Below are 13,787 nucleotides of genomic sequence, written 5' to 3'. Positions count from 1 at the left end.
CTTCATTGCATGTATCCAAATAATACAAATAAATTAATATCCTAATATTTCATGAGATTGCTGAGTATTGTGTTTTTCAGTTACTTTTGCTTGAACGTGATGCTAAGCTGAAATCAGAAATAGCCTAGAGCTCCAACCAACATATTTGCAGCATCGTTGTACCACAAAAAACAAGCCTTGCAAAGCTGTACTGTCTCTATCTTCACACAGTCTAAAGACTGGAGAGGCTTGTGTACTTAGAAGCTGTTAAATGGTCCTAGGAACATAGGTGTAAAGTATTGGAGTAAATGTAATTAGTTACTGTTGTCTGTTTGCCAGTCATTCTGTTCTTTGTTCCCTTTGGTTTTTGCCTTATTGTTTGTTCTAGTTTTTTCATGAAATACCAGCACATAGATCCTTGCCTCAGCTCCTCAGCTGTTTTCCGCAGCTTCTTCACAACGTTACAGTTTTTCACTGGCATGTCTCTTTGACTACTGCATAAAAGACTTAAGTACTGTTAAAATCAGATACTCTAAGACTTTTACTCAAGTTGTTTTGGAATTGGTATGGTTTTTAGGTACTCTTTACACCTCTGCCTAGGCATTCCATTCATCTCTGAGGCGCTTTCATTAGCCTCACAGTTATTGTCCATTTTTTGACAGTTACTCTAAAAACGAAACTAATTCCCTCTTCCATCTCAAACTCTATGGTAAAACTGCAGCAACTAGTCAAAAATAGCATAAAGGTTACTCTGAAGATTACGTTTCACAGATGCCTTTCAAAAGAAATAATTAGAAAACAACTGAATGCATTAACTCTTCAAAACAGAGTCATATAATAAGAGACTACTATCTGGTTTTAAGCCATCATTGTACAGCAATAATATTCAACATCGGGATACTTTATGCATGTATGATTTTATGGTACTGAGTGATAATTATGGAATAGTTATTATCCATTCATTACCTGTTAACCCCTTTTTGAGCATATACCTGAAAATTAATTTTCCAACTGTCGTAAATATTCAATGCTTTGGAGCACAGACTTAAGTTTGGTGCCTTTGTAAAGAAGACACTTGGCTGATTATGTGAAGTTAAAAAAGTTTAAAAAGTGAAACTGAAAAAAAAAAAAGCTATAGAAGTTAGCAATTGCCATAGACTGTAAAAATATATAGGAAAATAGGACTATATAGGAAAGTGAAGCCAAAACATCCCAGTATGGCTGTTGTCATCTTGCGCCGATGACGTCATTTGGAGCCCGAGTCTGCAGTAGTGATTGAACTTATTAAAAACAAAAAACACTTGAACATACATCAGTGTGATCAGAACTACCTAAAGTGACAGAAACCATATCTGGGAAAAACTTATGTTTATGACCAATACTGCAGCCAGCCACCAGATGGTGATCAAATTATTTTGGCTTCAGTTTTCAGGACTTGGCAAACTTGGCAAGTGCCAAAACCCTTACTAAGTTTCGTACTATTCCGATGAAAGAAAAATAAAGTTTTTCGGACAAAAATGACCAAACAGCACATTTTCCAAAGGTGTTGTGCTTACATTATTTAGACGATTTACATATTTGTCCCAGGTCTTGGGTTCAAAACTTGACTCACAACATCATTATGTAACTCGCGTTACTTGTAATGCATTACCCCCAACACTGCTCATAACCCAATAACCCCAGCCTTAGACACAAATAAAAATTATACAAAAAATACTAAATACTAAAAATTCATGGTAGCACTTTAGTTTAGGGACCAATTCTCATTATTAACTTGCTTATTAGCATGCATATAGCATATTTTTTGTTTATTAGTAGCAGCCTTTACTTAAAAAGCACATATTAATGCCTTATTCTGCATGACCATATTTTAGACCCCTTAATCCACCCCGTACCTACACTTATCAACTACCTTACTAACTATTAATAAGCAGCAAATTAGGAGTTTATTGAAGCAGAAGTCATGGTTAATAGTGAGAATTGGTCCCCAAACTAAAGTGTGACCACCATATTCGCATAACCATGCATTTTTTACATGAATGTAAAACTTTCGGTATCATTAACTAAAACTTAATTTAAAACTATCAAAAATCATCGGTTAAACAAAATAAAACTGAAATAAAAATATAAATATATTAAAAACTTGAACTCAAAGTACATGAAAATTACAACTGTAGCCTTGCCAACTACAGTTCTGTTTATAAGATCACATAACCCTTGCAGAATATGCAAAATGTTAATAATTTTAACAAAAGAACATTCGTGAAAATTGTAATAACTGAATTTATAAAAAATTACCCCGTTCATAAGTTTACATTACTATAGGATCTTCAATAACATACTTTAAAAAATACATATATACATACATATATATATAACTACTAAAAATGGCAAAAGCACATAAAATGAGAAATTAATTTACATTTCAAATAAAAAGCCAATATAAAATAATAAATACTAAAATACTATATAAATATTACTGGTCACAGGAAAATTGCTATTTTTTTATTTCCACTCTGGAAAATGTTTAGAAGGATCTAGTAATAAAAGTTTTTCATATTTGAAGATGTCTTGCACACCTTCATCATGTCAAGTAATCACTTGACGTCTTTCATGAAAGAACACTACCATTTCACAATCTGAAAACTTGTTCTCATCCTTTAAAAGGAGAACTGAAAAAGGGAAGCACAAGCAAGACATTTTTGACAATGTCATGTATTTATTGAATGTACAGTTATATTATTTATTGAGGCAATAAAAATTACACCCAGAGTAATAATTTTCCCTTTAAACAAGGCAGACCAGTACACTATCTACATACAGTGTTAACAAAAGAGTGTTTCAGTAGGAAGGTGATAAAGAGACACATGCAGAGAGAGAGAGAGAGAAACTGAACTCACAAAACTGAGAGATATGTACTTGGTTAAAGCTGTAACTGAGGCCGAGCAGAAGTTAGCCCTTAGGTAAGCATGTTTTGTCCCTTAAAGTCTGACTGCAGTCTTCACTGATTTCAGTACACACACCAGCATCACTCACTTTGGCCCACATGTGTGATGGACCAGCCTGGCTTGTCCCCTGAGGATGTCCGATTATAGACTGAAATGAGCTAATGTCTTGCTTCAAAAAAAAAAAAAAACCGTATCAACAACAAACTCAATTTACAGAACATGCTTTGCAGAAGCATTAATAAAAGGTGCTAAAATCAAAACACAATACAAAATCAGAACCTGAACCTGAATTTTGTCCCATTTTAAGACACTAAAAAGTGGGTTTCTAAATCACATCATTTCAAAAAAGGAAATGGTGTTTTTCTTTTAATGATAAAACAGTGCCATTCTATACACACACAAGAGAACCATAATGTGATATTACATAGGCACAATATAGAACCATGCCACTGTCAAGAACAAGACAATCATAAAGTGTCAAGAAAAAAAATAAAATTACAGGCAATAAAGCATTTGGTGTTACTCCCAAAAAACAAAACAAACAAAAAAACACCTGCTCTGCATTTTAACCAAGAAATAAAATGCCAGACAGGCAGCAGAAGACGGTGCTTAGGATGACTGTATAGTGTGTGTGTGTGTGTGTTGTTGGGACACTAAACCAGCCTAAGACGCAAACAAAAAGACAGACGTCACCCTCAACTTCTCCTCTAGTCAGTAGTTGAATTAATTACGTAAATCGATATAAACACATGTGGTTTCGACTGAAATACACATGAATATTTCCTGGTAGTATGTACAACACTAATATCCCTCTCCAAAGATAATGAGACATGGAGAGAGGAAATGTTGACATGCAAGTACCGTTTATCCCTGTTCATATGGGTATATAAAGCTATCAACTTAACATATGAACACATTATATGGGCTGAGTCATATAAACTCACGCAAACCATTAACGCTCACTTCTCATAACAAAAGATCTCACTTCAGCCCTTTTGCCTTCTGGCTTTCTAAACTCTACTGTGCAGTGTCCATTCTCACAGCCAGCGCTTACCTCACACATACATACATACAAATACACACTTTGTAAATCACACTAGGAAATATTATCATCCAAGCATGGAGAAGAACTGTCATGTCCATGATGCATATTAGGTTACTCGCTCAGCAAATGTAATTGTTTGATAATCATAAGTGCTGTAATCATTGTCTTTCTCAAAGTGCTTCCATCAAGATCATAAAGCACCAAGCACACCAATGTGAATGATGCTCGCTCAACGCCAACTGCCTTAATAATATTGAGCCACAGAGCCCTGAGAGACACAAAGAGAATGAAAAAAAAGTTGGGGATAAGACACACTTGGACAGAACCAAAAAACTGACCAAATATATTAAAGTAAAAAGGAAGTGTGTGTGTGTGTGTGTGTGTGTGTATACTGTAATCTGGTTACAGCAACCAGATTACAGTACGAGAAAGCAAAATCCAACCATCATACATTCTAATGGATTAAAAAAGCCCTGGATTGTGGTGATCAGAGCTAAGCTGTAAAAGTCTTGCTTCAATCTCACATTAAAAACTCATTTTATATGCTCTGCTTTTTTGCATATTACGCAACATGATTCTGAATAGACCTTGATAAACCAGACATGGGATTTGTGTGCAGCGTTCCTGAGACGGGATGTGACGTGAAACTGCAGCGAGAACGCGGGTAGATTCAGCAGGGTTTGGCCAAAAATAAAATGGTGGTGCATGAAGTTTCCTAGACATCACTGGATTTCAGACAGTGTGAGATGCGGGATCACTGCCAATTACACAGATTCTGGATTAGATTAGATTAAGCCATTCGACAGAGAGACAGATACGGGGGAGGTACGGGAAAGACAGCGAGTGGGATTATGGGATTTTAGAAAGCATTAACTGGGTGAGAGAGTTCAAGCGAAGTACATGTAAATGTGAGGCACTTAAACATTTAAGTGTCTTCGGACATAAACAAACACAATATACACTTTTAAGAAAAAAATGTGCAGAAATTGTATCTTTACACCTATAGCAGCTTGCCACTGGGACAGTCCCCTTAAATGAACAACTTGGTACCTTATTAAGCCCTTAAAGTTATTACTTTAAGGGTACATATTACTACTCTGAAGTATTAATATGCACCTTTTAGGGGTAGATAGGTACAAAGTTGTCCCTTAAGGGTACTGCCAAAGTGGCAAGCGGTGAAATTTTTGCACATTTTTCAGATAGCATGCTCGGGACCCGATCAACATTCACAAGACAGGATGTTTCGTCGCTGTGAAATGAATTGTGTTGGGGGGTGTATAAGCAACAGTCCATCTGGGCATTATTTTATAAACACGTACCTTTTAGACTAAGCATGAGCCTAGCGCTAGCATCACGGCATCAGATTACTGCCAAATTTACACTGCCTCCTTCAGGACAACTCGCTGCACTACACATAAAGCACAATATACATCAGAAATAAATAGAAAACCCCATCCCTCTGGTTTCCACAGGCATCTTACGTACAGGTGGTAGTATGTACAAGAGACCACATTATTAAAGCTAAATAAAATCCACTGTGTTATGGATTAAAACGACATCAGGCTTGATTCAGACAGACAGTGGTAAAGTGTATGCAAAAAAAATTAAAAATAAAAAACCCCTTCCTCTAAAAATGCATACACCTTTTAGCAATACTATATCTACTCTTAAAATCCGTTGCGGACAGAAATAGATTGGAGAGAGAGATAAGAAAAACAAAACAAATGGTAGTATCACTAGTACACTCCTGTAGTATCTGTCTCTGACTTGACAGGAGTGTTTGAGGTGGAGGAGGGGTCCAGCAGTGAGGGCGAGATATTGCCCATGCTGCTCCAGCTGTGGTTGGGGGAGGAATAAGGGGGCGTGCTGCAGTTAGAGGGGGGGCCGGAGCTGGGGCTGTCATTGGCCTGATCCATCAGAGTGTCTTTACGAGAGCCTTTGCTCTCGAGCTCCTGCAGGTACTGTGAGATCTCCTCTGGCAATAGCTTCAGCTCTGCCTCGCAGTCGCGTGTCAGACGGGCCTGATCCTACAGAGACAGGATGATTCAGAGTGCCATTCAACATTTGAAGTGAGGAGAAAAAAAAATGATCCAAGCTCACAAATATTATATCGCCTGTAACTACAGTATTTTGTCAGAAAATATAGTTATTGTGGTACTGGTACATTTCTGTAAGGGATACTTTTTAAATGTTGCCTTAAATAGGAGGAATTGAGCAGTAAAAGAAAATAATGTGACAATGATTTGGGACTAGCATGTCAGGAATGAAGGTGGAATAAATCTGTGTATGGACTGACCATTGGAACCTCCTCCTCTATTTTCTGAAGGATGTCCTTGTGAAGGGCTTTTAACTTCTCTTGACGCTTCCCTTGAGACACTTCCAGCTACACAAAGAGAGACAAAGAATTAAGGAAATTTATGAGGAAGACTGACCTTGTTTATTTGAACTTTTGTTTGGTATGGCTCAGAAAAACTTTGTCCTAACAAGGTGTGGGACAATAGTGATGAGTTTGTGTCCAAAAGTGACGAGACATTCTGTCGAGTGCTTGTCTACTAGACAGCTTTGTGGAGTAGGACCACTCAGATTTTACTGTGGGCAGAGCTACCCAGCACTGAAACACAAATAGAAACATCTGATATCTTCTGATTGGCTATGATTTTGTTGTCGTTACACACCAAGCTGATGATTGGCGATCGGAAAATGTTGTGCAGCATTAAGTGTCTGTCGCTGTAGTTTTTGTGCTGTGTCCCTGTCCCACAACGCTGGCAACTAGTTAGACCCACCTGGGTGGCTTTTCGAGCAATTGAGTATTTTGACTCCGTCAATCGGGTGCGTTTCCCAAAAGCAACTATGGTCGCAAGTTCAGTCGTTACCAATAGAGTTCAATGGAAATAACAACCATAACGAGAAGCAGAAATCGTGATCACGATTAAAATGCGTTTCATCGTACAGCACTATCTGAACCGACCAACACTGAACTGACTTGAGCTAAATAATGACAATATTGTCTTTTATAGCTGCTTTACATCAGAATCTGCACCGTCTCTACAGTTGAGTTTTCATAACCAATTCTGCTATTTTCCTGTTCATCACTGTGAAGCTGCTTTTACATCATTTGTATTGTATGAAGTGCTGTAGAAAATATACTTGAACTTTACTTAAGTATACTTAATAAAATAAACTTGAAGTATACTACTTTTTGGTAAGGGATGCCAATTGAAGCAATGCATGTTTGTGTAATTTCAGTGCTTAGTGGTGTGCCGTGGGATTTTTTTACTTATTAAAACTGTGCCTTGGCTAAAAAAAGGTTGGGAAACACTGACTTAAGAAAAGCAACTTCTCAGTGACAGTTTCAGCGTCCTGACAGTTTTAGCACACGAGAAATGGTGTCACTTAGATCATCCCTGTTAAAGAACCGCTGCACAAATTATTAAAGGTAATGCTAAAATTACAAAATAAATCTAGACAAACTAGTTGACTGAGGACTATCCTGGGGTGCGTTTCCCAAAAGCAACTATGGTCGCAAGTTCAGTCGTTACCAATAGAGTTCAATGGAAATAACAACCATAACGAGAAGCAGAAATCGTGATCACGATTAAAATGCGTTTCATCGTACAGCACTATCTGAACCGACCAACACTGAACTGACTTGAGCTAAATAATGACAATATTGTCTTTTATAGCTGCTTTACATCAGAATCTGCACCGTCTCTACAGTTGAGTTTTCATAACCAATTCTGCTATTTTCCTGTTCATCACTGTGAAGCTGCTTTTACATCATTTGTATTGTATGAAGTGCTGTAGAAAAAAGTTAATTTGACAAACAAATGACAACATTAAGAAGCATGTGCTATTTTGTACACTTTGCATATCTGCAGTTGTAGTTCTTCTGACTACACTTTGACGAATACAGACTAGTGCCACCTACTGGTATGGAGAGTTATTTCCTCTAATGTAGGTACAGAACTTATGTGGCTTTTGGCTGTTGTCTCTGAGGTGCGTTTATGCATAACTTTTGGGCCCAGACACAGGTGACACTACACTAGGGTACTAAGAAGTGCTGTTTATGCTGTTTATATATTTATGCTTGAAAACAAGCAACACATTTGTTACTGTAGAGCAGGGGTGTCAAACTCAATTCCTGGAGGGCCAGAGCCCTGCAGAGTTTAGATTCAACCCTAATTAAACACACCTGATCCAACTAATCAAGTCCTTCAGGCTTATTTGAAAACGACATAGTATATGTGTTGCAGCAGGGTTGGAACAAAACTCTGCAGGGCTCTGGCCCTCGGAACTGAGTTTGACACCCCTGCTGCAGAATTTTTAATTCAGTTATCTTTTTAGGCTGCTTATTAGTAACATGGTATCGATAAAAAAAATAAAAAAAAGATTCTAGTATTGTACTGAAATTGTGGTATGGAGCCAACCCTACACTTTCGTCACCGCTAGTACTTAGATGTGGGTTCAGTGTGTCATGGCCTTTATGTGCTCAGTACAGACAACTGTTAAAAAAACTCACAATGGAAACAATGAGTGGCACCTAACTAGGACAAGGTGTAAAGCCTTAAGATTGTATAAAAAGATACATTTACACAAAAATCCAAATGACACTAAATTCATAAACTTTTCCACAACTCTACTCACCTGACTGATTAAGTTGACCGAATCACTGATATGTTTTCTATTGATCTCATTCAGCTCCCTGCTGAGTGAGAGAATGACAGAAGGTTACGTTCCTTGTACATTACCATCGAGGTGCTGAGAGCAATGCTGACCTCTCCAGTGGCTCCAGTGATGTTAATAGCTTTATAAGCCTCAGCAGCACATTCATAAATGGTCTAATTTCTCTCTATGATTACCCTTACATTTTACCTGACACGGTTTCAATAATAGGACAATGAGAAATATGGCTGCTTTTAAAGACATCTCTAGGCATATTAGAACATCTCTGATTAAGATATAGGTCAGATTGTCTTTAAAAAAATTCAGAAAAAACATTAGGGCACATAACTGTATTTATCCATATAATGAAAGTCAGTGGGGTCCAAAACAACAGTGAGTCATGAGGGCGAGGATGATGATGACAGAATTTTCATTTTTAGGTGAACTATCCCTTTAAGGCAGATAATGTCCATTCTTTACAATCCATTCACAGGTCACTAATATTTCTATCGCATTTATCATTCATTTATCATGGTATCATAAATCCTTTGTGCTGCTGAGACAAGCCACTTAAAGGTATAATTTGCCCAAAAATGAAAATTCATTAATCATTTACTCACCCTCATGTTGTTTCAAACCTGTAACACTTACTTTCTTCTGTAAAACACAAATGAAAATAAGGTTTTTTATGTCCCTACAGTGGAAGTCAATGGTCACTAAAACTGCTTGTTACAAACATTCTTTAAAATATCTTCTGTGTTCTGCAGAAGAGAAAGTTTTACGGGTATGGAATGACAAGAGGGTGAGTGAATTATGACTGAATTTTCATTTTTGGGGGGAAACTAACCTTTTAACCCTAGACTTGTCACTGTCCTTGAGATGAGAAAAGCCATTACTCACGCCTCAGCCTTGTCCTTTTCTGCTTTCTTGGCCTCAATTATGCTGTTCAGCCTCTTCCTGTCCAGAATCCTCTGTAACTCTTTCTTCTCTCTGCAAGCAGAAATGTGACATTTTAACATTTGTCCACAAACACACAAATGCACCTCAAACACAAAGAAACAAAAAAAAATGTCTTACTTGTCACACACTTCCTTGAGTTTCTTGATCTGGGTTGCTTGGCATTCTAGGGCGATTTCCCTCAGTTTCTGATTGGCCTGACACAGAAGCACAGAGTCACAAAAGAATAAGCATTTTTAGCAGTGAGTGTGTGTGTGTGTATAGTGTCTTACAGACCAGCTGTGATCACTGTGTCTTTGGGATATTGTTGTGTGTCATACCTCTTTGAGGTGGAATTGTTTATCCTCTTTCTCTGTCTGATGTTGTGCCTGTCTAAGTGCAAGAAGCTTCAGCATGTGCTCCTCTCTGAACTGCTCCATCTGTTTCTGCAGCTCCAGATTCAGCACGTTCAATTCCCTCTGCACCGGCTCCTCTGACCCACTGCACACACACAAACACCAAACACACGCAAATGCCCATTTAAAGGGGTCATATGATGCGATTTCAAGTTTTCCTTTCTCTTTGGAGTGTTACAAGCTGTTCGTGAATAGATAAGATCCCTAAAGTTGCAAAGACTAAAGTCTCAAACCCAAAGAGATATTCTTTATAAACGTTAAGACTCGTCCACGCCCTCCTAAAACGCCTCGTTTAAACACACCCCCACATGTCTACGTCACTGTGTGGGAAGATTTGCATAACACCGCCCAAATGTTCACACAAAGAAAGGTGTAACTTTGATTCTCACTGTAGTATTGTTATCGCCATGTAGAACAGTTCAACCCAAATATTCAGATGTGTGCAACGCATTTTACAGAGGACGAAGACTGTTTCCTGTGGGAGTAGCCTACAACGCCAGTGTTCTGACAAATAATGCTGACTCACAGTCTGTAAGTACGTAAAAATAGACGCGTTTCAGAAAGGCGGGGCATAGAGGAGCAACAATAATGTACAGTATGTGGAAAATAATGTGTTTTTTGAAACTTAAACCACATAAACACATTTCATTACACCAAATACACAAAATAATGTTCTTTTTAGCAACATCATATGACCCCTTTAATAATAATAATAATAGTAATGAATGAATGAATCACAAAAAAATGATTCAAAGCGAACTGTTTCCAATGTTCTTTTAACCAAGAGCCAGCAACCTTTCCTGACATTGATGTCCCTCCCTGCTTTAAACAATGTAAAATATCCATCAGAGGGTCTGAGCTCATTCTCTTCCTTTATTCTCTGCTAAACACATGAGGACTGAACATTCATTTCAATTTGGCTGCTTTACCACTCTGAGCTCCTGACCTCTTGATCCTGACCATACTATGATCATAGTATGAATTACAGCAAACAGTTGGCACTCAAGCACAATATCCACCTGGCAAACATTAATTAAGGTCAAAAGGTCAGCGTTGACTCTAAATGTCCTCACTTTTTCTTCAGACTGGAACGCAGGCGCTTCTCCACCTGACTCCGTTTCCTCTGGAGGTCAGAGTTCAGCTGATTACAGCAAGTCCTTTGTTCCTTACTGAGAGCCCACATCTGAAACACACAAAAACACATTCTTTAAGTTATTGTTGAAAAGAGACAGCTGAACAGAAGAGAGGGGAATGGGATTGGGACTCGGCTAGCCCAAAGCATTGCTGCAGCTTTTGTCAGAGCGCTATAACTATTTAAGTTTGCCATCCTTTTGCCACAGTACTATTGCAGTCAACATCGCTGTGGCAAAAGAATGGCAAACTTAAATCGATTCTAATTGGCTAATGATGTTTCAAGGTGTTGATTCATTCTCGAAAACTGCATAGCTATAAAGTAATTCCAGGTCTTGTGTGTATTACCATTCCATATTCAGCAAATGATCAGACCTTCAAACAGCCATACAGCTACGAAATGCAACAACTGCAACAAATCCGAAAGACCAACTTGAAGATGTTGGGAAATCTGCATGGTGAAATAATTTGCCCCCATGCAAAATTCATAATTGCATGGATTCCTACAATAATGACTGAATTTTGCTTGCAAAATTTTGCCAAACGGTAAATATGTCTGCACTATCTGATTTGATCTATTTACCAGTAGCAAAACCTAACAAACTATTGCAAGACATGCTAGCTACATGTTCAAACATACTAGCAAAGCCTAGCAATGTGCAAAAACACCCTTTCTAGCCAGTCCTTCTCAACTTAACATCAAAGTTGGTCTGGACTGAACCTTTTTTTTAATCTAGTTAAAAATATATGCGCATATCTGGGTAAATGTGACCATGATGGTACATTCCCTACATAACACGTAACCGCAAGTGGTGTTGCAGTATAGAGTGCTTTTGACCTTTTTGAGATGTTTCTTTTTCAGCTCTTTGAGTTCCTTGCATTGCTTCTTCAACAGCTTCAGGTAGGAGTTGTGCTGTTTGAGCTCATCAGTGGACTGAGGTTCGATTACTGCAAAACACAAACAGACATACACCGTGTCCATGATCTACAACACCTCTCAAGCCCTTTGCAGGGGACGATTGACTGATGAAGACTGATGAAGATGAGCATACATGAGGGTGAGTGGATCTTACCTTTAAGAATATTGTTGACTAAATCTTCTTTTTGGCCTAAAATATATTACACACAAACATTCAGGTCACTTAATGAACATGACATGCATATTCATAAGCAGACATTGCGATTCACGGTTCAGTATGTATTGCTGTTTTGAGATCACTGTTTCGGTACGGTTCAGTTTGAAAGCGGGAGGATGGGGGTATTCTTAATGTCTAATTAGACATTTTCACAAGAATTTACTAATATTTGGTAACAGTTTGCCTTAAATGTAAAAACCTGTTTTGAATGACTAAATAAACATTTTCATGAAATAAACAGCTGTATGCTCTACATTGTGTGGCAAAAACATAAATGTTATACAGGTGTATCTCAATAAATTAGAATGTCGTGGGCCAAAATCATCACAATTAAAAGAACCAAAGACTTAACCTACTTCAGTCTGTGTGCATTGAATTTATTTAATACACGAGTTTCACAATTTGAGTTGAATTACTGAAATAAATGAACTTTTCCACGACATTCTAATTTATTGAGATGCACCTGTAAAGAGCGCCTTAAATATAATAAACAAGAACATAGTTTAAAAGCAGTAGGCCAGGGTAAATTCACAAATAAAGATAAATAAAATGCAAAAAAAAAAAAAAAGTGTCAACACTGATTTTTTTTCCTGTAAATGTAAGGGACTCTATATTATGATTTCATTACAGCTAATGTTCTTCATAGAAAAAAAAAATCAGGGTAAATTTAGAACTCCAAAAAGAAAAATATAAATATATTTTAAGTTTAGTCATCACTAGCTTGCTGATAAATCAAACTGACTTGTGAAATATAAACTATAAATAATTCTAGAGATCCAAACACTTCATAATATATTTGTTTATTCATATAACAACATGACAACTAAATTTAAATGTAGGGAATTCCCTATAAAAGCCATTTATAAAAGCTTATTAATTGTTGTCCACTTGTTAACAATGCTGCTGCTTCGAAGAAATAATCAAACGTCTTCTGCTATGCTTTGTTTCTGTAGTCGAGAGTGGCATGAAATGGTTTGGCTGTGAACTTGCAGAATGATGAATGGATGCAGTAACGTCACAGATGAACCATGCACTGTGCATTAGTGCAAGTTGTCACTCCAAATGTCTTCACCAAAACAGATCATCCATATGCTTTGTTAATCGTTGTTTATCACAGCACAAATGCATATGGTTGTTTTTTATTTGTTGTGTTATTTCTTATTTTTTTTTATTGTTTTTTTTTACAGAGAACCATTAGTAGTTCCTAGTAGACATCAGTAGAGAAATGAAACGACTGTAACATTATAGCCAAAACGCACACATGCACGGAGAGAGAATGATTGAGAGGAAGACAGCAGGAAAAAGTGACTGTTTCAGAGGTTAGACCAAACCTGATGCAGGAGGGTTCAGGACCTCGGTGAGCACAGAAGGAATTATTGGAGACGGCAGAGGGCAGATAGGGTCAATAGAGGTCACGAAGCCAGAGTCAAACTTGTCTCCTTCCTCCTGTTTCACAGGTCCACCCTGCAGACACACACACACACACACACTCACAGTATGTATTCACTGAATGGCTGAAATATCGGCAAGATGT

General features: G+C 37.6%; 1 protein-coding gene across 2 annotated transcripts in view; it reads right to left on the bottom strand.

Moving 5' to 3' along the window:
• Positions 1 to 3,276: 3,276 nt before the first annotated feature.
• LOC107661968 (1-phosphatidylinositol 4,5-bisphosphate phosphodiesterase beta-3-like) overlaps positions 3,277 to 13,787 on the bottom strand; it is a 72,431-nt gene continuing 61,920 nt past the window's right edge. The window contains exons 25-34 of one of the 2 annotated variants that reach the window (XM_016451794.1): positions 13,585 to 13,717; positions 12,191 to 12,226; positions 11,956 to 12,065; positions 11,060 to 11,169; positions 9,912 to 10,071; positions 9,712 to 9,788; positions 9,535 to 9,624; positions 8,617 to 8,677; positions 6,269 to 6,355; positions 3,277 to 5,999 (exon numbers count right to left, since the gene is read on the bottom strand). In XM_016451794.1, coding sequence (XP_016307280.1) covers positions 5,709 to 5,999; positions 6,269 to 6,355; positions 8,617 to 8,677; positions 9,535 to 9,624; positions 9,712 to 9,788; positions 9,912 to 10,071; positions 11,060 to 11,169; positions 11,956 to 12,065; positions 12,191 to 12,226; positions 13,585 to 13,717 — 1,155 coding nt within the window. In that variant the 3' untranslated portion in view covers positions 3,277 to 5,708. The remainder of the gene's footprint in view (positions 6,000 to 6,268; positions 6,356 to 8,616; positions 8,678 to 9,534; positions 9,625 to 9,711; positions 9,789 to 9,911; positions 10,072 to 11,059; positions 11,170 to 11,955; positions 12,066 to 12,190; positions 12,227 to 13,584; positions 13,718 to 13,787) is intronic. The other variant, XM_016451795.1, reaches the window with a different exon arrangement.

This window comes from Sinocyclocheilus anshuiensis, unplaced genomic scaffold, assembly GCF_001515605.1.
Source record: "Sinocyclocheilus anshuiensis isolate Anshui unplaced genomic scaffold, SAMN03320099.WGS_v1.1 scaffold603, whole genome shotgun sequence".
NCBI lineage: Eukaryota > Metazoa > Chordata > Actinopteri > Cypriniformes > Cyprinidae > Sinocyclocheilus > Sinocyclocheilus anshuiensis.
The sequence above is the reverse complement of the archived record's forward strand: the minus strand, read 5'-3'. Positions and strand labels throughout refer to the sequence as shown.